The sequence below is a fragment of the Emys orbicularis genome, chromosome 19, assembly GCF_028017835.1.
Source record: "Emys orbicularis isolate rEmyOrb1 chromosome 19, rEmyOrb1.hap1, whole genome shotgun sequence".
Taxonomy (NCBI): Eukaryota; Metazoa; Chordata; order Testudines; family Emydidae; genus Emys; species Emys orbicularis.
The window spans coordinates 19,324,820-19,352,440 of NC_088701.1; the positions used below are offsets into that span (position 1 = coordinate 19,324,820).

Consider the following 27,621-nt stretch of genomic DNA (forward strand, 5'->3'; position numbering starts at 1 on the left):
GTAGCATAGACCAGGCCTGAGTAACAAAGCCAATTTAATAGGGAGAGAATCCCGAAGTACCCAGACAGCATCAGTGAAAAGATAGCTAGCACAGAAGCAGCTGCTTAGAGTCGGTCTTGAGTGGTTTATTTTTGTAACTATAAAATACAGAGAGCAACAAGACAAATCACTACAGAAACCAGAAAGGGGGGCGGGGGGGGAGTGTTTCATGGTTCCCGGCAGAGTTTTATATACAGAAGCCCTTTCCAACAGCCCCTTTTCCTATTTTGGAACGTTCTCCCTATTGGATGTTGTCACTCTGTTTCAGGGAACGCCCCCATTGAAAACAGAGTCTCGTTAAAAACGGGGCACTGCCTGAGGAATTGCTGATCAGTTCTCCCTCCTGGAAGTGCTGCGAGCTCTCACACGCTGCCCTCAAAAAAATCAGTGAAATGGCACGTGAGATAGCGTAAAACCAAGTGCCAGACTTTAACCAAAACACCTTCAAACGTGTTAGTGAGAGTGAATATGTCACAGAAACCAAGTGCCTAGGATTACAAGCTGGGAACCCCTCCCATCGCTCCAGAGTACATTCACACCAGGCAGGACTGGAGATCAATAGGGCAGGGCACCACCACCACTGGGAGATGCGAAAAGCATGTTCTCAGCAGGGTGATCTCCTAAAGCAGAGAAAAGCCCTCACCACGGAGCAGCCTCACACTGCACTTTGGCATCTAGTTCTTTCACCAGAGGACTTGAACCATTTGAAGTGCAGGATTTTGAGAGGGGCTGTTCATTAGGACAGAGTGTGGTTGTTGCTGATTGTATTTTTGAGAGGGCGCATCCTTTATATTGTAAGAATCCCATAACTCTCCCCACATTAATACCTCCCCCTCCCCAGCCCTACAATCACACCCACACAGCACTGCTTAATAGCCACCGTTACTGCAGTCGTGGGCAAGGACAGCTCCACCGGCGCCTTTCTGAAATCAGCCGGAGACGATGCAGTTCAGTGGCTCCGCAAAGTGCTGCTAGATCCCAGCAGCAGTGTTGGCTGCTACTCTTTCCTTACCGATTCCGCAGCAGTAGTGAGCCGGGAGACCTCTCTTACTGGTGCTACGGAGCACCAAGGAGTCACACGCCCACCCCACCCTGCTCTCGGAAAACGTCTGCGTTGTTAGGAACACGTTTAAAATATCTCCTTCCCCCACAATTAAGAGCTGATGCATCTTAGAAGTGGGGGGAGGGAAATCTCCCAGTGCATGTTGTGAAGGAAAAACCGGTGTCTCTCCAGACAGGGCTTACCTTCCCTACAGTTCTCCATCTCTGCTCATGACTCGGTTCATGACTCCCTCCATCCAGAGAGCTGGGTGCTGTGCTTTAGGCTTGGGGAGGTGCAGTGCGGAAAGCACTGATTAGAGATACAAACACTCTGTAGGAAGGAGCTCTCCTTCCAAGGTCTATGAAAAAATACAAACTGAATACATGTGCTTGGGGTGGGAGCTACCACTAAAACTAACTTACTGCCTGGTTGACGCCGTCGAGACAGCACAGAAGCTGATTGGCACCAGCTCACTTCCTCCAAGAGGCAAGAGCAACCATGTGGGATTTTCTCATGCTCCAAGACTCCCTCTCGTACTTAATTCCTTCCAACAGGAATAGATCCCCCTTGCCTGCTCTCCACACCTAATTGAGAAGGCATCTAGCCCACCTAGTCTCCAGAAAGCAGGATGATAATTTGTCTCTCTGTGGCAGGGAAGGTGTCGGATTCTGTTCCGCAATGTCTTGTGAGACGGTTGGTGGCTTGGTACTGAACTCGGAGAGAAATCCAGAGGCTGGAGATGGGGAACAGGTCCGTGCAAGAAGAAATAGCACAAGTATTTCCCCACACACACCTTTTAAGCCATCAGTAGTGCCAGCTGCCACCATGGAGGTCGCCGTCCTGTATGGTGCTCTGGGTGAGACAGGAGAGGGAGCCCTAGAACCTGGAGTAATCTTGGATGGTGACTGGTCATCAGCTTGACCATCAGAGCGAGGAGGAGGAACCCAGTGTCTGTGATGTCACGGATGTTACTGGCATCCCCAGAAAGCATAAGGAATGGGGGGGCAGTGAATCAAGCATAGAATCCCCTAGAATTTTACCGCTCGCTTATCTAAGGAGCAACAGATATTCTTTCAGGGACTCAGGCAAAGGAAGCTCCTTCACTGCATCCGGCAGGAACTGGACGCCCAGGCTACGCCGCAGGGCATAGCGAGACAGTGTCTTTAAGGTACCTGGGGTGGAGCAGAGCAGGGTCAGTTTTTCACACAGCTGCTGATCTCTCATAACCTCCCTGGGCATATTACCATTTTTTCTTAAATCAAAGTGTCCAATAGCTCTGTGAAGAAGATCAAAGCAAGAATCTTCTCGCTCGGTACCAAGTCCTCTGACCAACAACGCAACCAGCCTAGATATCGGCGTCTGGCCTTTCAAATTAACCACCCTGACCTCCGCTCCAAAATCCAGGAGTATGCTCACGCTCTCTAGGTTCCCCTTCATGGCAGCCCAGCTCAGGGGTGTGTCGTCATTATAATCCCGAGCATTAACCAAGGCGCCGTTCTCCAAAAGCGTTCGGACGCACTCTGCATTGTTTTTAAAGGCAGCCCAATGGAGGGGCGTGTCCTTGTTCCCATCCAGCGCACTGGGGTTTGCGCCGTATTCTAAGAGGATCTCAACGCAGGTCTCATCTTTTTCTGCTGCATAATGAAGGGCTGTTCGGTTGTACCCGTCAAGGGCGTTGACCTGCAGAGACAGGAATAGATTCTTGGGAGATGGTATTACGCATTAACAGATCTTTGAGTGGGATTTGCAGAACACTCGGCATTAACCTAACTCTGCTCCCACTGAAGTTGGTGAGAGTTTTACCAGTGTTCGCAGCATTAACTCTGTATTGCAATACTCTGACAACGTAGGAATTTTCACCTCTGTTTTACAGAAAAGGAAACTCAGGCACAGGGGGGGTCAGTGACTTGCCCAAGATCACACAGGAAGCTTGTGCTAAAGTCAATAACGTAACCTAGAGCTTCAAACACCCAATCCTAGGCATTAGCCATGAAACCTCCTTCCTCCCCAAACGGTGACGGCGTGTGCGTGTCTCAAACTGCAGACACACGCTCCCAAAAAAGGTAAGGAAAGACTTCCCGAATTGTGTAACATCAGCTGTACAGCTCTGTAAGTGCACATTAGCCAGACTAGGGCATAAGGCAGATGCCGTTAATCCAAGTCACTGAACTATATACACGTGCTGTACATCTACACAACTCTAAGCCTTTGTAGTTAAAATACATCCTTTCAAGATCATGGTACAGTAACTATGGTTCATTGAGAACGAGACGCACGCCAAGACCGAAGGGTTTTTTTAATAGTTTGGCTGCAAGCTGATTTTCTTGCAAACTACAGAGCGTCTTTACTGTGGCTGCATCAGCTCCCAACTGAATGGCTCTCCTGTATCCAGTTTAAAGGAATGTTTTTTAAACCCTTTTACCTCCGCTCCTTTTTGCAGCAGTAGTTCAACACAATCCGCATCGGCAACCATACAAGCGCAGTGTAGCGGCTTCAGAATGCCGTGCATACAGTTAACGTCGGCTCCCTGCGGAAAAACAGGGAATAGCGAATGGCGTTAGTAAATGCATTTGTTCCGGCCCATTTTACATCATGGCCTCTGTCGCATACACATACCAGTTAAATGTGAGAGATGCCCACACCGGATGCTACATACTGAGATGGTTACAGTATCAATGGAACCTTATTATAAAGTGTTTCTAAACAGATGTTCCAAGCATATTACATTCATGAGTAATAGGTAATTTTTTGTATTAGAACCTGCAACTCCGACCGCTGTCTAGATCCTCACATCCAGGCCACATCTAAATCTTGCAGCTTTTATCAATGTATTTGTAATTTACTCCCCTTTGTTGCTACTATGGCTCTGAAGAGGAGTTCTCTCCCCCAACCTAAGAGCTGCCCTTATCTCAAGCTGAGGACAAAGTTCAGATCAACACCTTAGCAACCCATGGCCCTAATAAACCTTGATTGCTAGCCACTGGTGTCACAGTTAGCAGAAGCACTGCACCTCTATCATCATCCGATCCTGTTGAATGCACCCCCCACCCTCAGGCCTCTAGCAGTCACCTGGCTGGGGATGGAGTCATACGATTCTCCTACTCTCAGAGCAGGCCCTGGGTCGCAGTCTCCTGGTACTAACCATGGTTGTCTCAGCAGGTCTGACTTGGGCTCAGACGCTGCAGTTCTGTTCCCTTCAGGGCACCAATAGTGGTAGCCAGTGACCACACAGCCTCCTTAAAGCAAAGTATCATTTACTTAAAACAAGAGCGTTCTAGAGAAAACATCTTTAAAACAATAAAACAGAGTATACACAGGTCTAGCTTAACCTTTTGTAATGGGCAACTTCCAGTTCCGGCAAAACAAGGTCTGCAACTTGTTGGAGACAGGATCCTTGAAGCTAGCGGCTTGCCCCACTGTCTTTAGAGTGTGCACTTGGGAGTGCTTAGCTGTGCGCTCATGCACAAACGCCACTGAATTTGAGCGTTACAGGCATAACATAAACATTGCGCTACCCCCAATATAAGTTAGATCAATACGATCACCCAGGAAATTCTAATAATGTTATGAACACTGTACGTGACCGGTCAGAGGGGAAGTTATTGTATAGCACATTATTACATATCAGCTCCGTGTCAGTCACAACTGGTATATGAGCCATCTTCCAAACAAACATGGGCAAGCAACTTGTATCAGCTGACGTTTCCTTCGGACTCAAGAATCGTTGGTGGCAATTTTATTGGACACTGAGAAAGCTGGCAGCAAGTTAGTTAACCCTTGACAAGTTCAGTTGCAGCCCCAAATTCTATTCCTAGATCGCCCTGTTTTATAGAGACAAGCCTCTGGTTCCATATACAGAGTCTGGCCTTCTGTTCATTTAAAAGGGGTTCCGGCAAAAGGCAGGGGTGGGCCCTGTTCCTACTTTTCAATACTGCACCTGATCACTGGCAGCCGTTTGCCAGCAGCCTCCAAGGATCTGACACATTAGCATTGGCAAACAAACTTATATAACGCAGATGCCTCCCAGCTAATCTCAGGTTAAGGTGTGTCCTGCACCTGTATGATTTTGAAGTACTGTTCAGCTACAGAATACACTGCATGAAGCCAGGGATTCTGCCCACTTCAAAAGGCTTCCTTAATCGCCAAGCTGATTTATGGCACTTTTGCTGGGCTTCCTTAACCTCGAAATACCTGGGGATTAAAATAGTTCAGCAGCTGCTTGAATCAGTCAAGGCTAATCTGGACCCTCTGCCATTTTACAAGAAAGTGAGTAATCTGAAACTCTGACAAGTGCTTAGCCTCTTCCTTTGCAGTGGGCTGAGCATATTTTACAGTTTAATTTTAAGACTAAGGTTTGGAAGAGTTTGACATTTAAGCATTTGAACAATATGCAGAATCTCAGTTCTAGGTGCCTTGCTCTGGATCACTTATAACATAACTAAACAGCCCCCCACACACATAATTTTCTCCGCTTCTCCCATGGAGCCAGAAGTGACATGACATTCCCAAAAAAACAACGAGGAGTCTGGTGGTCCTTAAAGACTAAGGGTACGTCTATACTTACCTCCAGGTCCGGCGGTAAGCAATTGATCTTCTGGGATCGATTTATCGCGTCTTGTCTAGACGCGATAAATCGATCCCGGAAGTGCTCGCCGTCGACGCCGGTACTCCTGCTCGGCGAGAGGAGTACGCGGAGTCGACGGGGGAGCCTGCCTGCCGCGTGTGGACCCGCAGTAAGTTCGAACTAAGATACTTCGACTTCAGCTACGTGAATAACGTAGCTGAAGTTGCGTATCTTAGTTCGAAGTGGGGGGTTAGTGTGGACCAGCCCTAACAGATTTATTTGGGCATAAGCTTTCATGGGTAAAAAACAGGGAATAGCGAATGGCATTAGTAAATGCATCTATTCCGGCCCATTTTACATCATGGCCTCTGTCAAATGGCGTTAGGTGCATCTGAAGAAGTGGGGTTTTTTACCCACGAAAGCTTATGCCCAAATAAATCGGTTAGTCTTTAAGGACCACCGGACTCCTCGTTGTTTTTGTGGATACAGACTAACACGGCTACCCCTCTGATACATGACATTCCCATTGATCAATGCTGGAGAAAAGTAATTGCTAGTGGTGTGTAGGAGTCTGCTTGGCAGAAAGATTCTTCTCCATCTCATGGATTACATGGCTGACTCATAGTCCTTCCACACCCCTCCATTTCCTGATACATTTCTAAGTGCCCTTCATATTCTCTCTAAGTCTCCCCCAACACACACACACACCGAACTTCTGCAGCAGCCCAAAATGACAGGAAAAAACGCTGCACGTTTTTATTACGTTAAATAGAATGAATTACAATCCATACCATACTGCATTTGTTATTTGAATATTTTGATCAAACGCACTGGATCGGGAATGCTTCCCCGGTTATCTTACACGGGGGGCAGATATTTCAGAATGATGGTATTTATCACTGACAATAGCAATCGGCAGAAGATAAAGCTGAAGGCTTCGTTCATTGAATGTTGTGGGAAGAGCGAGGAATTTTATGGCAACTGGGATGAAGATGGTGGGGATTTCTGTTAATGAGAAAGGCAGGTTTGTGCAACTCCTATACCAAATGCGAGCAGGAGGATACATGGAAAGCCTGATGTCCTGTATTTTCAAATATTCTATCACTATTAAAGCTTGAATGTAGTCTAAAGCTTTGAAGTTCTGCTGTTCTGAGAGTTTTCCCCCCATGAAAAATAGGTGCTCAGGATAATTTTTAGTTGACAGTTCCAGTACAGTAGTACTTTTCTTTCTTTCTTAAGTCATCTGGAGGTAGAGACCAAGCACGAAAACTTTCATCCCTAAAGGTCAAACATTGGCATTGCCGCCTTGTTTTTAAATCGCAAGTTCTCACGTTAGTTGGTGTTTTTCTTAAAGCTCCACCTCCCAGAGCCCTGTAATTATGTGAGACTCTCAGCTTTTCTTAAAAGAAATGTTTCTAGCCCTCACAGTTATGGAGAAAAAGCTTGAAAAACATACCCCTCCAGGCTGAAGAAATACAAGGCACCAAAAAAAAAAACACACACCACACCCCAATTTTAAAAAAAAAATCTCTATTTTTGGAGACCTGAATCATGACTTTTGAACACTTCAGATTGGCAATATGAGGGTGTGAAACCAGAGGCTAGAACAGAAAAAGTGTTCAATAACTAACTGTATTGGCCCAGTGATACATGTAATAAAGAAACCAAATGCAACAAGAGTAGCATGTAGCTCAGAAGACAAAGCGTCTTCTGCCTCCTGCCGGAGGCTGCATTCTCTGACAGGTTAAGGTAAACGCCAGTTACAAGCCGGTTTCTCATCCACATGAGACATAGGCGCCGACTCCGTGGGTGCTCCGGGGTGGGGATTTGGGGAAGGGGTCCAATGGGGCAGCGAGGGGGTGGAGTTGGGGCGGGGATTTTGGGGAAGGGGTTGGAAGGGGGTGGGGAAAGGGTGGAGGGGCACGAGCACCCACCGGCACCGGAGAAAGTTGGCGCCTATGCATGGCAGGGCTGCAAATTGCCTTCTACAATCCCTTGTTTTAGTACCTCCATGTAGGATTTGGAAAGGGCTGTCTGAACCCTTTGTTTACAAATTCTCCTCTGTGAAGGTCTTTATATAGCATCCATCTTCATAGCACCTTTGCCCTTAGGGAAGCAGTTTCACTCAGAGGTGAGATACAGATCAACAGAAGAGGATTTCTAGGGTGGAAGATCTGGATGAGCTCTGCAACATAATTATGGGGCGCTGAGTATTAGACACAATGCAGCAGAGTTAAATTTGTTGTGTGAACCTTACCTCTATAATTTCCCTGAATTGTGTGTGTAAGTTCTCAGCTTCAGCATTTCAACGTGGCAGTATGACTTGATATCCGCCTAGCCACCCAATCAAGCTATACATTACCTCTATTACCATAGTACTTGCAGATCCCAAACAAAATCAGAGCTCTGCTGCTCTGGACACCGTAAAGACATAGTGGGACAGTCTCTGCCCTGAATCTAGACAGACAAGACAAAGAATGAGGGGAGAAAGAAGCACAGAGAGGGTAAGCGACTTGCCCCAGGTCACACAACAGTGGGAGAGCCAGAAATAAAGCCAGGTTCATGCCCTAGCCACCGGTGCCTCTCATTCATACATACATACATAAGATGAGCTAGAGATATACAGATAGAGAAGCACAAGCTTTCAAAACACAACACTAAAGCAACATAGCATTTACGTACCCTGCTGATAAGATCTTCAACATTATCATGTGGGAAAGATCGTATGGCTGTTATAGTCCGGATCAACCGCTCTGACAAGGAGTATTTACTCTGAATGCTCTGCATAATATACCACATACTGGAACTCAAGCTCCTTCAGTTAATTCACATGCTCTAAACCGCCTGGAAAGAAAAAAAAAGTTTTAAACAAATTATTTCTCCACCCCCCTGCAAGCCACACACCAAGCATTATTCATCTCAGTCAGACGACTCAGTCTGCCCATGAGATTGGCCAGACTCCACTCCGTTTCCTAGCAGCATTTATATCAACGATATTTGCTCTCTTTCTACGATTCTTTTTTAAAAGCTTCAAAACTAACGGACGTTTCCCCTTCAGACAAAGATACTTTCAATCCCTGAATTTTAACAACTGCATGTCTGTGACCTTCCTATGTTTGCAGTTTTTTAAAGCCAAAGACACGTACTGGTCATTTGTATTACTGTAATGCCTAGGGGCCCCAGGACCCCATTGTGCTAGACACTGTAAAATACAGAGCAAAATTACAGTCCTACCATCTCCCCAACCTCCTTCCTCTGATGGCAGGTAGCTCGCTGAGGCAGGATCTAGAACTTCATAGCAGCCCGCAGCACACCTGGCAACTAGGAATCATGGCATCGTGCAGCAAGTGAAAGGACACCACAAGTGAGTGACACTTTCCAGCCTGAGCCCTTAATCTCTCTCTCTCTCTCTCTCTCACACACACACACACACACACACCTGCCTTCACCCGACACTAGTCTGTGGGGGTGGGGGGGGGGGGGGCGATGGTCAAAGGGGCCAACAGGGGGAAGGGAGGGAACAAGTAGGGCCTGGCTGGGGGAGGGGGGAAGGAAAGGGGAACAGCAGAGGAAGATAAAGAAAGGGTGATGGGAGGCAGGGGGAGGAGGAGACAGGCAGGGGTGGGGATGATGGGGGGGGTGACAGGCATTGGGGGGAGGGGGGACAGGGGGACCGATGAGGCAGTGGGGGGGGAGGGGGTGACGGGGCAGTTGGGAGAGGAGTGATGGGGCAGTGGGAGAGGGGGGCGACGGGGGGGACCACGGGGCAGTGGGGGGAGGGGGCGACGGGGGCAGTGGGGGGGAGGGGGGCGACGGGGGGACCGGATGACGGGGGGACTGAAGGGGCAGTGGGGGGAGGGGATGACGGGGGGACCGACAGGGGGGGGGGGATGACGGGGGGACTGAAGGGGCAGTGGGGGGAGGGGATGACAGGGGGACCAACGGGGGGGGGATGACGGGGGGTGACGGGGCAGTGGGGGGAGGGGATGACGGGGGGACCGAAGGGGCAGTGGGGGGAGGGGGCGACGGGGGGACCGACGGGGGGGGGGGGATGACGGGGGGACCGAAGGGGCAGTGGGGGGAGGGGGCGACGGGGGGGACCGACGGGGGGGATGACAGGGGGACCGAAGGGGCAGTGGGGGGGAGGGGGGTGACGGGGGGACCGAAGGGGCAGTGGGGGGAGGGGGGTGACGGGGCAGTGGGGGGAGGGGGGTGACAGGGGGACCGAAGGGGCAGTGGGGGGAGGGGGTGACGGGGGGAGGGGGGTGACGGGGCAGTGGGGGAGGGGGTGACGGGGGGGACCGACGGGGAGGGGATGACGGGGGGACCGAAGGGGCAGTGGGGGGAGGGGATGACGGGGCAGTGGGGGGAGGGGATGACGGGGCAGTGGGGGGAGGGGATGACGGGGGGACCGACGGGGCAGTGGGGGGAGGGGATGACGGGGCAGTGCGGGGAGGGGGTGACGGGGGGAGGGGGTGACGGGGCAGTGGGGGGAGGGGATGACGGGGGGACCGACGGGGAGGGGATGACGGGGGGACCGACGGGGCAGTGGGGGGAGGGGGGTGACCGACGGGGCAGTGGGGGGAGGGGGTGACCGACGGGGGGACCGACGCGGGGGGGATGACGGGGGGACCGATGGGGCAGTGGGGGGAGGGGGGACCGATGGGGCAGTGGGGGGAGGGGGTGACGGGGCAGTGGGGGGAGGGGGGTGACGGGGCAGTGGGGGGAGGGGGTGACGGGGGGACCGACGGGGAGGGGATGACGGGGCAGTGGGGGGAGGGGGTGACGGGGCAGTGGGGGGAGGGGGTGACGGGGGGACCGATGGGGAGGGGATGACGGGGGGACCGACGGGGCAGTGGGGGGAGGGGGTGACGGGGCAGTGGGGGGAGGGGGTGACGGGGCAGTGGGGGGAGGGGGTGACGGGGGGACCGACGGGGCAGTGGGGGGAGGGGGTGACGGGGCAGTGGGGGGAGGGGGTGACGGGGCAGTGGGGGGAGGGGGTGACGGGGCAGTGGGGGGGAGGGGGTGACGGGGGGACCGACGGGGCAGTGGGGGGAGGGGGTGACAGGGCAGTGGGGGGAGGGGGTGACGGGGGGACCGACGGGGCAGTGGGGGGGGGATGACGGGGGGACCGAAGGGGCAGTGGGGGGAGGGGGGTGACGGGGCAGTGGGAGGAGGGGGTGACGGGGGGACCGAAGGGGCAGTGGGGGGAGGGGGTGACGGGGGGACCGACGGGGCAGTGGGGGGAGGGGGTGACGGGGGGACCGACGGGGCAGTGGGGGGAGGGGGTGACGGGGCAGTGGGGGGAGGGGGGTGACGGGGCAGTGGGCGGAGGGGGTGACGGGGGGACCGATGGGGCAGTGGGGGGAGGGGGTGACGGGGGGCAGTGGGGGGAGGGGGTGACAGGGCAGTGGGGGGAGGGGGTGACGGGGGGACCGACGGGGCAGTGGGGGGAGGGGGTGACGGGGCAGTGGGGGGAGGGGGTGACGGGGGGACCGACGGGGCAGTGGGGGGAGGGGGGTGACAGGGCAGTGGGGGGAGGGGGTGACGGGGGGACCGACGGGGCAGTGGGGGGGGGGATGACGGGGGGACCGACGGGGCAGTGGGGGGGAGGGGGTGACGGGGCAGTGGGGGGAGGGGGTGACAGGGCAGTGGGGGGAGGGGGTGACGGGGGGACCGACAGGGCAGTGGGGGGAGGGGGTGACGGGGGGACCGAAGGGGCAGTGGGGGGAGGGGGTGACGGGGGGACCGACGGGGCAGTGGGGGGAGGGGGTGACGGGGCAGTGGGCGGAGGGGGTGACGGGGGGACCGATGGGGCAGTGGGCGGAGGGGGTGACGGGGCAGTGGGGGGAGGGGGTGACGGGGGGACCGACGGGGGCAGTGGGGGGAGGGGGTGACGGGGGGACCGACGGGGCAGTGGGGGGGGGATGACGGGGGGACCGACGGGGCAGTGGGGGGAGGGGGTGACGGGGCAGTGGGGGGAGGGGGTGACAGGGCAGTGGGGGGAGGGGGTGACGGGGGGACCGACGGGGCAGTGGGGGGGGGATGACGGGGGGACCGAAGGGGCAGTGGGGGGGAGGGGGGTGACGGGGGGACCGACGGGGCAGTGGGGGGAGGGGGTGACGGGGCAGTGGGCGGAGGGGGGTGACGGGGGGACCGATGGGGCAGTGGGCGGAGGGGGTGACGGGGCAGTGGGGGGAGGGGGTGACGGGGGGACCGACGGGGCAGTGGGGGGGAGGGGGTGACGGGGGGACCGACGGGGCAGTGGGGGGGGGATGACGGGGGGACCGACGGGGCAGTGGGGGGAGGGGGTGACGGGGCAGTGGGGGGAGGGGGTGACAGGGCAGTGGGGGGAGGGGGTGACGGGGGGACCGACGGGGCAGTGGGGGGGGGATGACGGGGGGACCGAAGGGGCAGTGGGGGGAGGGGGTGACGGGGGGACCGACGGGGCAGTGGGGGGAGGGGGTGACGGGGCAGTGGGCGGAGGGGGTGACGGGGGGACCGATGGGGCAGTGGGCGGAGGGGGTGACGGGGCAGTGGGCGGAGGGGGGTGACGGGGGGACCGACGGGGCAGTGGGGGGGAGGGGGTGACGGGGGGACCGACGGGGCAGTGGGGGGAGGGGGTGACGGGGGGACCGACGGGGCAGTGGGGGGAGGGGGTGACGGGGCAGTGGGGGGAGGGGGTGACAGGGCAGTGGGGGGAGGGGGTGACGGGGGGACCGACGGGGCAGTGGGGGGGGGATGACGGGGGGACCGAAGGGGCAGTGGGGGGAGGGGGTGACGGGGGGACCGACGGGGCAGTGGGGGGAGGGGGTGACGGGGCAGTGGGCGGAGGGGGTGACGGGGGGACCGATGGGGCAGTGGGCGGAGGGGGTGACGGGGCAGTGGGCGGAGGGGGTGACGGGGCAGTGGGAGGAGGGGGTGACGGGGGGACCGACGGGGCAGTGGGGGGAGGGGGTGACGGGGCAGTGGGAGGAGGGGGTGACGGGGGGACCGAAGGGGCAGTGGGGGGAGGGGGTGACGGGGGGACCGACGGGGCAGTGGGGGGAGGGGGTGACGGGGCAGTGGGGGGAGGGGATGACGGGGGGGGTGACGAGGCAGTGGGGGGAGGGGGGAGGCGGGGCCTGGCCTCACTCACCAACCCCGACAGCGCCGCTGAGCCCCGGACATAGGGGAAGTGGGATCCCGCTGTCGCCAACCGGAGACGGAAACTCCTCGGTCGGAAGGGAAGACAACTCGATTGAGGCAATGACGAAACAACGCGCGTGCGCATTGAAGGACTCCGACTATTCTGCTCCAATCCCCTCCCCCTGCAGGCCCCGCCCCTCACCCTGCTCTCCTCCAATCCCCTCCTCCCTCCCCCTGCAGGGTCCCGCCCCTCACCCTGCTCTCCTCCAATCCCCTCCTCCCTCACCTTACAGGCCCCGCCCCTCACTCTACTCTGCTCCAATCCCTTCCTCCCTCCCCCTGCCCTGCTCAAGACTCTTGGCCCAACCCCCTTTTGTCTGTCAATCCCAGGTGAGCCCCGGTGTCTCTCCAGGCGCCAGCTTGTATCCTAGGCTCCTGTCACCTCTCGGTCCATTCCTTCCTCCTGCAGACCCATGCAGAGTTCGCCTGTTCCACCTGCTGGAGTTTCCTTTTGTTAAGTATCAGAGGGGGAGCCCTGTTAGTCTGGATCTGTAAAAGCAGCAAAGAGTCCTGTGGCACCTTATAGACTAACAGACGTATTGGAGCATGAGCTTTCGTGGGTGAATACCCACTTCTTCGGATGCATGTGCATGTGCATCCGACGAAGTGGGTATTCACCCACGAAAACTCATGCTCCTATACGTCTGTTAGTCTATAAGGTGCCACAGGACTCTTTGCTCCTTTTGTTAGGTATCAGTTGTTCAGTCCCTCGGGTTCCCATTGTCTTTCTGGGATCCTTCACTGATATGGGTCAGATTTAGCCATTCCTGACCCATTCAAGTCAGCAACAGTTATGTGACACAAACACCTCAAGTCTCCTGTTCTGCCCCAAGAGCAGCTGTTTAGCCCTTTCGCATCCGCTGGGTAGCAATCCATAGTCAAGTCCCTGCCGTCCATATCATTCATGGAAATAGTACAGAAACATCCCATTTTGTCACATATGTCAGACTTGTTCATCCTGCCGTTGCTTATTACTACTAATTGTTTGTATTACAAAAGGGCTTAGAGCACCCAACCAACAGTATTGCCAACCTCAAGGATTCCAAAATTGTAAGTCAGGCCCCTATGAGATTTGCTTTAAAATAATGAAATTTTTAACAACAATAAATGGTGGGCGGTTTTTTTTGTTTTGTTTTTTGATTCTTTAGATTTCACATTTTCAAGCTTGTCTCAGCAAGTATGCGGCCTAGAAACTTACCGAGCAGAGAGTCTCACATGATCTTATGACTCCAGGAGCTGGGGCTTTAAGGAAAAAAATCACACCACCAAGACCATGGTCTAATTGTGCCAGGCACTAGACAAATACATAGAAACAATCCTTGCTCTGCCAAGCATATCATCTAAATAAACAAGTCAGACAGAAGGTGAAGTGGTTTGTCCAAGCTCACACAGCAGATCAGTAGCAGAACCAGGACTAAAATGATGGTCTCTTGACTGCTACACTACCCACTAGATCACACTGCCTCTTTCCTGTGTCCTCCCTGTCCCCTCCTCACACCCAGTTTGTCTCTTTTATCCACCTGTTGCATCTTGTCATCAATCTAGACCATGAGTAATCTGGGGCAGGGTCTTGTCATGTACAATCTTGTATGTACAGTACCTAGCACAATGGCTCCCCAATTCCTAATTGGGATCCTAGGCGCTACCATAATACAGAAAAGAAATAATAACTAGTGTGGGGCATGGGTGGCTTCCCAGCAGACCTGTTGGTAACCGTATCTGTGATGGTGGCCATGGAGCACCTGTGGGCAGCTGAAGCCAGTGGCTGGGCAACCTGCCTTGATTTAGCCACTGGCTCCTTGATCAGCCAGTGATGCTGCCTGCATCCTCAGCAAGCAGACTAGCAAGCACAGCAGCAGGATACGTGTCCCTGGTATTGCACTTTGCATTCAGTGGCAGAAGGCAGATCTTTTTTTCCAGGTTTAACCACACAAATAAAGCCCCCCCGGCCTGCAATGCTCCACCCTAATTGCTCCATTGTTCAGGATTTTTCCTTCCTAGCTAGGAAACGAAAGGGTTACAACCATAGAGCTCCCAAATCAGCAGGCTCTTAGAGGAGATGAGGAAACATAGTGAGGGGGAGATTTAACAAAGACCTTCCTGTTCTCAGCCTCCCCCTGACACCAAGTGGCTGAGCCTTGCTGCTGGGACACCTCTCAGCTCCTTCTGCCTGCAATGGCTGGATCCCCTTCTCCACTGATGACCCCAGAAGGGGAGTAACATGTCCCCATCCCAGAGCAGGAGCAGTGAGTTAGGAGGAGGAGTAGAGAGAGGCGGCCCCTCCCCTGGGAAAAGCAAACAAGGGAGGCAAAAAAATCATTGCCTGTGCTAAGTGGGGCAGAAAGGAGTATCAAACTCTGAGCCAGGCACCTCTTAATGAGGTGAGCTAAGAGGCAAGGATACAGAGGTGGCTGTCACTCTTTTCCTAGTCACGCCCTGTAGCGTGCTGTCTATCTTTAATAATAATCCCCGGCTCTTCTATAGCGCTTTCCATCAGTAGATCTCAAAGCATTTTACAGACGAGAGCAATATCATGATTCCCATATTACCACTGGGGAAACTGAGGCACGGAGCAGAGAGGTGACTTGCCCAAGGTCACCCCAGGTCTCCCAAGGCCCAGTCCAGTGTGGTGTCCAGTAGCCCACCCAGGTTCAAATAAGTGAACATGGTCCATTCTCGAGAAAATCAAAAGCAGTTTGAAACCACAGCTGCCCTGGTGCTGCAGTGACCACGTACAACGTTCCTCTGAGGCTGCTCTAACTTACACCAGAGTGTGGCCAGGCCCTGAATACGAGATGTGCAGAGGTGACTTCGGTACCTTTGCCCTGCCACTGCACAGGAATAGAGTAACTGAGGATCGGGTGCCCAGTGTGTTTAGATGGGATGCAAATCAAAGATTGCTCCCACCTTGCTCTTCTGGGGGGCGGGATTCGGCTCCAGAGCTGCAGTATCAAAGGGTTTGTTTCCCAGCTTAAAAAGTCTGTCTCTCACACACAGGAAGTGACTCGTGCCAGGACGCTCTTTCTATTCCAGCAGATGTTGGAGTCGCTAATGGCAACAAGGAGGTAGATCATCATCCAGTAAGCCCTGACGAGGCAGAACCACATAGTGTATTGGGCAGAAGGTCCAAAGAGAACGTTGCCCAGCGTCCTTGCCAAGGAGAAGCCTGTGAGGACTGACACAGGTCGGAAAGGAATCAGACAAGCCATCCAGAGAAGAGTCAGGGGAAATCTGATCTGGCTGAAAGGGAATGCAAAGACCTCCTCGCCCGCCCTCCGAGCCACGAAAAGGAGAAGGCCTACAAATGTCTGCAGTGTGGGAAAAGCTTCTACCCAATCGCGGCCCTCATTGGACACCAGTTAATCCACTCAGGAGACCGAGCCTACCAGTGTCCTGACTGCGGGAAGACCTTCCCGCAGAGCTCGCCCCTGGTGCATCACAGGAGGACGCACACTGGAGAGAGGCCCTACGGATGTGCTGACTGCGGGAGGAGCTTCAGCCAGAGCTAGCACCTGGTGTACCACCAGGGGACCCACACAGGAGAGCGACCCTATGAATGTGGGGAGTGTGGGAAGGGCTTCTACCAGAGCTCGCACTTCGTATACCACCAGAGGACCCACACGGGCGAGCGGCCCTACAAATGCCCTGCATGTGGGAGGAGCTTCAGCCTGAGTTCCAACCTTCTGAAGCATCAGAGGATCCATGTGCGAGACAGACCCTACAAATGCAGCCAGTGAGGGAAGAGCTTTGGTCTGTACTCGAATCTGATCAAGCATCAGAGGGTCCACACGGGAGAGAAACCTCATCTCTGCGCCGACTGCGGGAGGAGCTTCCGGTGCTGCTCCGCGCTCATCCAGCACCAGAGGACCCACACGGGGGAGCGACCCTACAAGTGCACCCAGTGTGGAAAGTGCTTTAGTCAGAGCTGCAACCTGATCCAGCATCGACGGAGCCATGTGGATGAGGGACCCGATTCCCCTCCTTAATGTAGCAAATTCCCAGACTGGATCAGCCCCAAGGTCCATCTAGCCCAGTGCCCTGTCTCTGACAGTAGCCAGCACGAGAACCCCACGGCAGGCCGATGTGGGATAATCGGCCCTCCCATTAAGGGGATGATGGCCGTATTATTTGGACACGTAGGGGGAAGCTTTCAAAAGCATCCGAGAGTCCATGGAACTCGTGCTTCTAAATCTGTTAGGTGCTTCTAAAAATCTCCTCCTGACCATATATTTTAGAGACATTTTTATCTTCTGGTTTCTTGCCTTCTGCTCCCATAGAGAAGCTGAGCTGTGGGGCGGGGGGGATTTGGATCAGCCCATAAGGCAGCCCAGGAAATCAAGGGCAGCAGAGGAGTGTATCCAGATCCTTTCTCTCTGTTATGAGATGAGTTACTGCAGCAGCAGCCAGGTGGGTGGTGATCAGCAGTGATTTCTGGGAGGGCTAAACCTGAAAGCAGAACCACAAGGGTGGTAGGGTGGGCAGCCAGACTGGTATATCATTTAATAAAGAGGCAACAGCAGGAAGAGCTGAAACATGGCTGGGTCAGGATTCCGGAACACCAGGAACTGGTCTCTTACAGACCTGGGCGTATGGCCTGTAAGTGCCCGAAAGGACAAAAAAACAGAGAGATCTTAACAAAAACTGGGCAGTCACGCTTAAGATTGTCACCAGACTGTGGGTAAAGTTCTACTGGACCAGGGAAAAGAGACAACGCAATCCCCCTTGATCTCAGCTGTATGGAGCACGGCGGACATGCAGAGCAGATGAACCAATCGGGATGGTTTTGAGGTGGCACATGACAAGGATATTTGGGGCCAGATTTTCAGTGTGTTGGGTGCACGCTGGATCTTTTACTGGTTTGCAAATTTGGCCCATCGCGGTTTGTAAAACCTGGCCCTTCTCTGAGTACCTCAATGGGAGCTGAGCTTGTTTGAAAATCTGACCCTGGGTTGGTTCGAAGAGGTCTTGAAATGTTTCTGAATTGTTTTCTCCTGAGCTGAGTGCTTCAAGGAAAGCCAGGTCAGAGTCTACCCGATTGGGTGTAATGATGATGCCCAGGCATGGCACACTGAGAGTAAAGTGTGATCCGGGGCACTAAGCATTGTGTTGTTTGCCTTGCAGACAGTTTCCAAGCGTTTTGGGAGGGGAAATGTAGAGCATAGGAACACGGAAATTCCCAGACTGGCTCAGACCTGAGGTTCATCTGGTCCAGTATCCCGTCTCCACCAGCAGCTACTTCAGAGGAAGGTGTAAGAACCGCACCGTAGCAGATGTAGGATAACCTGCCCCCACATTAGGTCTCTAACAGAGAGCTGTTTAAGTCCTGAAGAATGAGATTTAATCGCTCTGCTCATGTCATCAGTCACTGTTCTAACTCTGGATTTTTTTTGTTATCCGTGTAAACATCCATTCTCTTTTTGAAGGACTCACTGGAATTTTAGAGTGAATTCCCCACTTGTGTCCAATGTCATTTTACTTGGAGCAATCACTAGGCACCCTCATATTATCCTTATCAGATCCAAAAGGGGGGAGCAGCACAGAAACCATAGAGGAGGATCTGCTAAAGGCTCATAGCTTTGTGACGTTACAGAAAGACTTGGATTTGGGGTTCTTGCCTTCTTGCTTATTGGATAAACAAACCTATCACTTTTTCAATGTCGTCGTCTTTCTTTCCTGGGTCTCGGGTGGTCTTGTTATAAAGGGCGAAGGCTGAGATTTTCCAAGATGCCTAAGGAAGGACTTTCATGTTTTAGGTCTCGTCTATCAACAAAATTGTGGGAGCTGAGCTGAGTCTGTGGTATACAGGAGGTCAGAATGATCATCACAATGGTCCATTCTGGCCTCGGAATCTATGAAAATAATAGTAACCAGCTCTTACATAGTGCTTTTCATCCATAGATCTCACAGTGCTTTATAAAGGATGGCAGTATCATTATCCCCATTTTACAGATGTAGAAACTGAGGCACAGAGCAGTGACCCACCTTACCCAAGGTCACTGGTAGAGCTGGGTCGAGAACTCGTATCTCCTAAGGCCTAGTCCAGGGCACTATCCACTATGCCACACTGCCTCCCAAAGCTTGTATGACTGTAGATAAAGTGGCAAAAAAAACCCACCCCCCCCAGTGTGGCAGCAGCTATACCTGTATATTTGTGCTGTATACAGTATAGCTTATTCCCATCTGGACCAGCTCTTGAGGGACAACATGATCCTCCCAGTAGAGGACTGGACCCCAAATTTTCCCCTTACTTACACGAGTGGAAATCAGACTTTTCTGGTTTTCCAGATTTCCCCCAAATCAATAGGATTCTGCGCCTAGAACATTCCCTGAGATTCTGGACTAGATGGGACGTGGCATTCAAAAGCTGTCGCATGTCCAACGGAAAGACAAACAGGGAAATGCCACTGAGTTGTGTACAGAGCTTCCCTTTGCTTGACCAAAAATCAGCAAAGCCTTAAAATGCCCCTCTCCTATGATGCCTGCGGAACACTAGACAAAGGCTAGACAGCTGGTGTGGGGATCACATTAAATCCAGCTTTGACAACTGGGGAAAGGAAGTGCCTCCCAAAATCATGAGATTGGCTAAAAAATCCTGGGATTAAAAAAAATTAGGGTTAATTTAGAACCTTTAGGGGTCATGTTTTTCAGTTTTTCTCTACTATTGCGAAGGTTAGAAACAAACTTGATTTTTTTAATGCAAACTGAGATTCACACCGAACCCCATGACTCCAAGAGCTGGGGCTTTAAGAAATCCCAACTATCGGATGAGTCTCTACGCACTGCACTGTTACCCTAATCGTCTCCTCCCTGCCCCGACTGTTGGGGTATGTCAGGGTTAAGTAAAGACTTGGGTAACTGCTATCATGGTAATAGCGAGTAAAAGCACAGGCAGGCAGTTTCTTTGCTTGATAGATAAAGGTGCCATCCTTCCCCCTTCCCTTCTGCGTGTTAAGGATAGATAAGCATTGCAGCTGCATAAGGAAAGTGGTTGTCTGAAGGATCCCCTTTGTGTGAAGAAGTGTTATCTTCCCCCCTCGTTCCTCTCCCAGCTACATAAATGAGCTTGGGGTCATGGCCCCTTCCTCCCTCCCCTGTGAACTTAAGGGAACTTGTGGCTACAATTATTGAAAAGAAATGTATCTTCAAGGTAAAAATGTCTGTATAATATGCTTAATGCTGTAAACAGTAAACAGGAGCGGGAATAATTATATTCAGTATATAGCTATTAATATTCATTAGATGGGCATTCATATGTCATCACAATTTGTGGAAAGCAATCCACAATAAAGTTCATAATCCAGTCCTCCAGCTTTCCAGGAAGCCGGTGGCCTTCCTGGAAAGGAGATATTAAAGCCTGGCTAGCCGCATGTCTGGAGTGTGCCCGACACCAGCCAGCCCCAGCTGGTCACAAGGGAAAGCTCATGGAGTGACCCTTAACTGGTCCCTGGGAAAGAATACAGATGGATTGTGTGGGTCCCCTTCCCCGCACTAAAGCTGGGTATCGATTCATGCTGATAATAGTAGAGGCATTCAGTAAATGGGTGGAAGCCTTCCCTACTCAGGACCAAACCGCCAAAACCACTGCTCGCTGGGGGGGTTCCCCGGATCATGGATTTGGATCGAGAGCCAGCATTTCACAGCTCCCTATTGCGGTGCCTCTGTAAACTGCTGGGTGTGGAGCGGCAACTCCACATCCCCTACCACCCTCAAGCCGCTGGGCAAGTGGAGCGCATGAATCGCACCATCAAGGAGGAGCTTTGGAAGGGTGCCAATCTGGGAGGCACCAATTGGGCCGAGCTCTTGCCTTTTATTTTAATACGTATCTGAGCCCGGCCTGTCAAAGCCACAGGCTTCAGTCCCCACGAACTTCTACCGGGCAGACCAATGCCTCGGTGGGAAAACCTGCTCACACCCCCACCGATGGAACAGGTTGTGCAGGCTAACATGGAGGGTTGGAGCCTCCAACAAGGAGGCTGCCCAATCAGAGGGCAAGGCTAAGGCCCAAAGCAAGGCCTGGTATGATCCCCCACACAATCCCCTGGATCAAATACAAACAGGGATGTTGGTGGTGTATCGTGCCCACGGCCCCCACCCCTTCCCGGTGCCTCGGTGGGAGGGTCCTTATCTTGTAGCTGTCATGATTCATCCATCTCTGGTGTGCTTATCCCAGGAGGGTCAGCACTGGTGGGCTCACGTCTCTCAGGTAAAGCGCTATAATTAGGGTGACCAGACAGCAAATGTGAAAAATCGGGAAGAAAATGGACCTCGGCCACCCTTTTACAGCTGGGGTTTGGGGGTGGGTGCAAATGGAGATGGTCCCAAGAACCCATGTGGCAAGTGCGGATAGAAAATAATGACACACGGTTTCTAATGGGGTCCGAGGTGTCCTATCCACACATAGCCTTAGTGTGGGTGGGACAGGGAAATACATGGGAGGGGTGGCCGCAGAAACCGCTGCCCCTGCAGTGCATAGAACCCGTCCCACCTCAGCATTGGGTGGAACAGGGAAATAAGGATAAGGAAGTGTTGTGTTGTTTACTACTTCTCATAACACAAGAACTAGGAGTCACCAAATGAAATGAATAGGCGGCAGGTTTAAAACAAATAAAAGGAAGGATTTCTTTACACAACGCACAGTCAACCTGTGGAACTCCTTGCCAGAGGATTTTGTGAAGGCCAAGACCATAACAGGGTTCAAAAAAGAACTAGATAAATTCATGGAGGATAGGTCCATCAATGGCTATTAGCCAGGATGGGCAGGAATGGTGTCCCTAGCCTCTGTTTGCCAGAAGCTGGGAATGAGCGACAGGGGATGGATCACTTGATGATTCCCTGTTCTGTTCATTCCCTCTGGGGCACCTGGCACTGGCCACTGGCGGAAGACGGGATACTGGGCTAGATGGACCCTTGGTCTGACCCAGTATGGCCGTTCTTAGGTTCTTATAAAATTTGCTGGGAGGGATCGGCCGTGCTTGATGGCCAGGTTCTGGAGGGTGGAAGGTGTGTGGAGCAGGTGGGATTTGGACCAGGAAACTTCTTGCAGCTGAGAAACTCTACTTATCAGATTCATATACCAGCCGTGCGACAGCTTAATGTAACCGGACACCCAACAATACCCATTAATTGGACTATGGTAGTGCCGGAACCCAGCTGGATGAACTGGGGTCTTTTGACACAGTTGCGCAGGCAGCTTCAGGCCAAGCAACACCGAACACAGGTCTTGGAAGCCCAGGCCCTTCGAGGAATGAATGACTTCCAACTAGCTACTGAACTGCCTGCTGATTATACTTGCACTGATGTAGCCTGTGCCCTTTGGACAGGCCTAATGGACACTCATTCGCTCCTTGGTCATATTACTCATGTTATAGGGGTGATCGTATTCATGGGGTACTTTAGGTTATGTGTTGCCTTAGCCTCTCCCCGGAAGCCATACTTGTAAATTCAGCGGCTTACCCCTTTCATGACCTGCCTTCTCTCTCTCCCCGTAGCATGACCGGTGGACCAAGGTATAGGCCTAACCAGAGCCAGGGCCTCCAGCCCCGCCGTCCAGTGTGTGGGAAGGAGGGACACCTGGGCCCTTCTTTGAAGAGACTTGGGGAGTGTTGGGGTATGTAAGGGTTAAGTAAAGACTTGGGTAACCGCTATCATGGTAATAGCGAGTAAAGGCACAGGCAGGCACTGTTTCTTCGCTTGATAGATAAAGGTGCCATCCTTCCCCCTTCCCTTCTGCGTGTTAAGGATAGATAAGCGTTGCAGCTGCATAAGGAAAGTGGTTGTCTGAAGGATCCCCTTTGTGTGAAGAAGTGTTATCTTCCCCTCCCTTCCTCTCCCAGCTACATAAACAAGCTCAGGGTCATGGCCCCTTCCTCCCTCCCCTGTGAACTGCTGATTAAGGGAACTTGTGGCTACAACTACTGCAAAGAACTGTATCTTCAAGGTAAAAATGTCTGTATAATATGCTTAATGCTGTAAGCAGTAAACAGGGGCGGGGATAATTATATTCAGTATATAGCTATTAATATTCATTAGATGGGCATTCATATTATTAAATAAGAGTTTTGAGGGTGTTGTAGTTAATGTGAGTATTTACAGATTAACTTAGATAAACGAGTGTGATGTGATTAACTCGGGGCTTACTCGACAACTGGGTTGAGCGGAACAAGTAACGGAATAAAGAAGTCCGTTTACTCAATCCGCCTCTGGGTCAGCCTGCTCCTTCTTTCCATCTCCAACAGTAACCTACTTCTCTTCAGAGCATGGGAAGGCTGCTCCGTGGAACCAGGGGAGCACCTTGGAAACCCAGCTCTTATGGTCTTCCAGGCACGGCGTAGCGGTAGAGAAACAGGAGAGCCCAGACTTTCTCCAAGGATTCAGAAGAGAAGATGAATGAGAACCAGCAACAAGGTAGGGCAGGGGTAGGCAACCTATGGCACGCGGCACGCGAGCTGATTTTCAGTGGCACTCACACTGCCCAGGTCCTGGCCACCGGGGCGGGGCTCTGCATTTTAATTTAATTTTAAATGAAGCTTCTTAAACTTTTTAAAAACCTTGTTTACTTTATATACAACAATAGTTTCGTTATATATTATAGACTTCTAGAAAGAGACTTTCTAAAAACGTTAAACCTTCTAAAAACGTATGACTGGCAAGCAAAACCTTAAATCAGAGTGAATAACTGAAGACTGGGCCCACCACTTCTGAAAGGTTGCCCACCCCTGAGGTAGGGCGCTCAAGTGGGCCAAATTCTCTGTTGGTGTAAATCAGCTGTAGCTCCGCTGAAGTTAACGTCGCTATGGGTGATTTACACCAGCTAGGGATCAGGCCCCTACTGATTTCAATGGAGCTATGTCCGATTTACACCCGCTGGGGATCTGGCCCCACGGATTTCAGCAGCGCCCCTTGGTACAGCGCCGTGCGCCGGGGGCTGAAGCGCGCTTTGCCCGCGCTAGGCGGGCGCTGTTACCGCGGGACGCGCTCCGCCGGCCCCGGGCGCTGCGCACGGGGGGCAGCCCCCGAGCCTCGGCGGGTCCCCGGGCTGCGCGCAGGCTTCCGACCATAGAGCGGCAGCCTCCGCCCGCTGCTGGAGCTCACAGGCCGGGGGGAGCGAATAGAGCAGGGACCTTCCTGTTCCCAGCCTCCTCCGGCTCGCTGCAGCCCGCAGCCCCCGGGTAGCCTGATCCTGCAGCCCCCCGCGCGCCGGGAGAGCGCCCCCGAAGCCGAGACCCCGGGCCCGTCCGCTGCGGTGAGCCGGGTTGCAGGGCCGGGGCCGGGGAGGCGCAGGGAGAGGCTGCCCCGGGGGAAGGGAAGCGCCAGCCGGGGAGGCGAGAAATTGCTGCCTCTGGGGAGCAGCCCGGGATCGGGAGCCTGGAGGGCGGGGAACAGGGCCAAGGCGGCTGCAGCCCCTTGCAAGGGGGGGGGGAGGCGGCACGGCCTACGGGGCCAGCAGGCGACCGAGGGGCTTCTAACGCGCCCGTCCCCGGGGCCTGGAGGATCTGAGCAACGGAGTCCCCTGGGCGTGTGCCCGAACCTGCTGGGCTTCCCAGGGGAGAGAGGGACGGTGCCCGCCTGGGCAGCCCGGCTCCAAACTCCAGTGCCCCGTGCCAGGGTGGGGGCACCCAGTAGTGCGCCCTTTTTTGGCTAGTGGTTAGATGCGCTGTAGTGCAGCCGTGGATTAGCGGGGTGCTGGGGAGCAGGGGCTGGGATCCCTGGATGGGGGGTGCTGCAGGGGAACAGAGGGAGGGATCCGGGATCACTGCAGGGGAGCAGGGGCTGGGATCCAGGATCTGGGTTTTGTTGCTGGTGAACCTTAGCTTAGTTCTCTCCCGTGGTATTATTCTGATTACTTTATATTACATTACCACCTAGGGGCTCCAGCCAAGATCAGGGCCCCATCAAGCCAGGTGCTACGCAGACGCGGTGCAAGAGAGAGTCCCTGCCCTGAAAAGCTCACGTGCTAAAGACAAAGTTGGGAGGGGAAACTGAGGCACAGAGCAGGCCGGTTACTTGCCCCAAGTCACCCAGCAAGCTCGTGGCAGGGCCAGGAATGGGACGCCCCTGTCCCAGTGCGGTACCATAGCCCGAGACCACGATGAATGGATTTTGCTGGTTTTTTGCCCCAGAAGAGATCTGATCTTTATGTTTATTAGGAAGAGCAAGAGGCTTAATTCAGAGCTGGTTCTGAGCCAACCAAGTCCCCTTGTGCGTGGAGGTCCTTCCCCTGAGCATGCCACCCTCTGCCCTTCAAATATCCTAGGATCCTGACAAATTTCTCTGCGCCCTATCCCATCTGCTGGGATTCCCCATCCTTCGGGGGCACGGGGGGGGGGGGGGGGACACATTGTAACAAAGCCTCAGTGACTAGTTATCAAACCCCGTTGTCACCTGCCTATTTGCCTTGTGTCTTTCGTTTGGGCTCAGGATTTCCCGGTTCCTGAGTCTCACGTGATATTCTGGATGGAAGAAGAGGGAGAGCCACGTGTCCAGGATTCCCAGGACTTGAGGGAAGCGGAGCTGCCAGGAGGCACCTGTGCAGGTGAGGGAGATGTCGAAGCAGCCCCTGGACATCAGCATGCAGGGGAAAGAGAGGAAATCCCAACACAGCTGTTGCAAGCAATACAAGGGTGGCTTTGTCTCCCCCTAGTGGCTGCAATGTGTATTGCGGTATGCCTCTGAGCTAATGGGCCTGATTCTTTAGAGCAGGCTGTAGGGGCTTATGCTTTAAGATCCAGCGTGGCCTAGTGGATAGAGCAGTTGTCTGGGCTTGAGAAGATCTAGCTTCTATTCCTGGCTCTGCTACTGAGCTACTGGGTGACCCTGGCCAAGTCACCCTGCCTCAGTTACTCCCGCTGTAAAAGGGATAATAATACTGACCCGCTTTGTAAAGCGCTTTGAGGGAACAAGTGCTATATACGAGTTAGGTATTATCCAGCACCCTGCAGCTCCAGCTAAGTGTCTTCCAACAAGCTCCTTCTCATCTAGTTCAATACTCCAGGCAGGTGTCAATTCTAAGCTTTCCACCAGTCCTCATTGACTTCTGATTCTATCCCCTTTGCACCCAGCTGTTCTGGAGCGACCAAGTCTAGGGAGAACTGGGGGAGGAATAGCTCAGTGGTTTGAGCATTGGCCTGCTAAACCCAGGGTTGTGAGTTCAATCCTTGAGGGGGCCACTTAGGGAACTGGGGTAAAAATCTGTCTGGGGATTGGTCCTGCTTTGAGCAGGGGGTTGGACTAGATGACCTCCTGAGGTCCCTTCCAACCCTGATATTCTATGATTCTATGCTGGATATTTACAACAATCTCTCTCCAGTTTATTACTTGTAATGATTCCCCCAAACAAGCTGAGGGCCCCCTGGTGGTAGGTGTTGTACCAATACATTTTAAGAGAGAGGTGGTCTATGGTACTGATACGGCCCCCTTCACCGTAACACGGCCGTTAGCAGTCATCCTCCCAGGCAGAGCAGGGCTGTCCTCCCCAGCGTACATGTGGGAACAGAGAACCTGAGGACTTGTCCACGGTCACACGGGTAGCGGAGGAGGAAGTTGTACTGAGGTTTCCTGGATGCTAGTCAAATGCGCTAACCATTGGGCCACCTTCCTTCTCCAGCACCCCCCTCCCCTGAAGAGTTCATAATGGCCCATAGCCTCCTGGGTATTTAGGTGCCTAACTCCCGGGGCACCTAAATGGTATTCAGTGGGAGTTAGGCACCTAAATACATGTGAGGATCTGGGCCTAATTAGACAAAAGGTGGGAGGAGAAACAGAGACACAGAGAGGGAAAGTGCCCTGCCCAAGGTGGTGGCAGAGACACGAATAGAAGCCATGTCTCCAAGTGTCGGTCCAGCACTGCCCATTAGTCTGCACAGCCTTCTCTGTGCTTAGCTCAGGACTGGTTTATCTCTCTTCGTTCCAGCCGCCGATGGATGTGTGAGTGAGACCGAGGGGGAGACGCCCCAAGAGGGAGGTGCTGAGCCGCAGGGGCCCGTCTCTGAAAGCCTCAGGGAGGCTGTCTCACAGAGTCCCAATCCGGAGAAAGCTTGCGAGAGTCAGGGCCGGCCGGAAAGGCAGCGGAGAAAGACCCCGGGCAAGAGGCTGGTTAAATCCGCCACCCAGTGTGAGAAAGGCTTCCGGAAACTCAAGGACATCCTGGTGCTGCGGCGATCACATTCCCGGCTGAGACCCACCATCTGCAGCGAGTGTGGCAAAGGCTTCAGCCGGAGCTCCGACCTCATCCGGCACCAGATCACCCACACTGGCGAAAAACCCTACACCTGTGCTGACTGCGGCAAAGGCTTCAGCCAGAACTCCAATCTGGTGACCCACCAGCGCATCCACACCGGCGAGAAGCCCTACCAGTGCAGGGACTGCGAGAAACGCTTCAGCGAGAGCTCCGCCCTCATCCAGCACCAGCGCACCCACACCGGCGAGAAGCCCTACAAGTGCGGGGAGTGCGGGAAGCGCTTCAGCGTCAGCTCCAACCTCATCCGCCACCGCCGGACCCACACCGACGAGAAGCCCTACATATGCATCGAATGCGGCGAGAGCTTCCGCCACAAGTCGCAACTGAGACGGCACCAGAAGCTGCATGTGGCATAGAAAGCGGCAGGGAGAGGGGGATAGATCGGATACAGAACAGGTGGTTGGGTGGGATGCGGGGGAAGGTTGTGAGATGGGGGATTCCTTGCAGGGAGGGGACGGGGGGTGGCGTGGATGGCTTGGGGGACGCTCTGTTGCTTAGGGACAGCTGGCGGTGGGATTAGATGGGAGACGGTTCCTATTTAGTTATGCTCTT

At 53.8% G+C, this 27,621-nt stretch overlaps 2 protein-coding genes across 3 annotated transcripts; one reads left to right on the plus strand and one right to left on the minus strand.

Moving 5' to 3' along the window:
* Positions 1-104: 104 nt before the first annotated feature.
* Positions 105-12,860, minus strand: ASB8 (ankyrin repeat and SOCS box containing 8). Of its 2 annotated transcripts, none has more exons than XM_065419337.1 (4): positions 12,784-12,860; positions 8,328-8,489; positions 3,504-3,608; positions 105-2,761 (listed from the first exon to the last, which is right to left on the minus strand). In XM_065419337.1, the coding sequence occupies exons 2-4, from the start codon at positions 8,442-8,444 to the stop codon at positions 2,129-2,131; spliced, it is 855 nt and encodes a 284-aa protein (XP_065275409.1). In that variant the 5' UTR covers positions 8,445-8,489; positions 12,784-12,860; the 3' UTR covers positions 105-2,128. The 2 variants fall into 2 exon arrangements, with proteins under 2 accessions (XP_065275409.1, XP_065275410.1); XM_065419338.1 differs by lacking the exon at positions 12,784-12,860 and adding an exon at positions 8,880-8,944.
* Positions 12,861-20,441: 7,581 nt separating this feature from the next.
* LOC135891629 (zinc finger protein 629-like) lies at positions 20,442-27,425 on the plus strand. The gene is made up of 5 exons (XM_065419239.1): positions 20,442-20,624; positions 22,322-22,339; positions 23,893-24,075; positions 25,251-25,365; positions 26,743-27,425. The coding sequence occupies exons 1-5, from the start codon at positions 20,442-20,444 to the stop codon at positions 27,423-27,425; spliced, it is 1,182 nt and encodes a 393-aa protein (XP_065275311.1).
* The last annotated feature ends 196 nt before the right edge of the window (positions 27,426-27,621 follow it).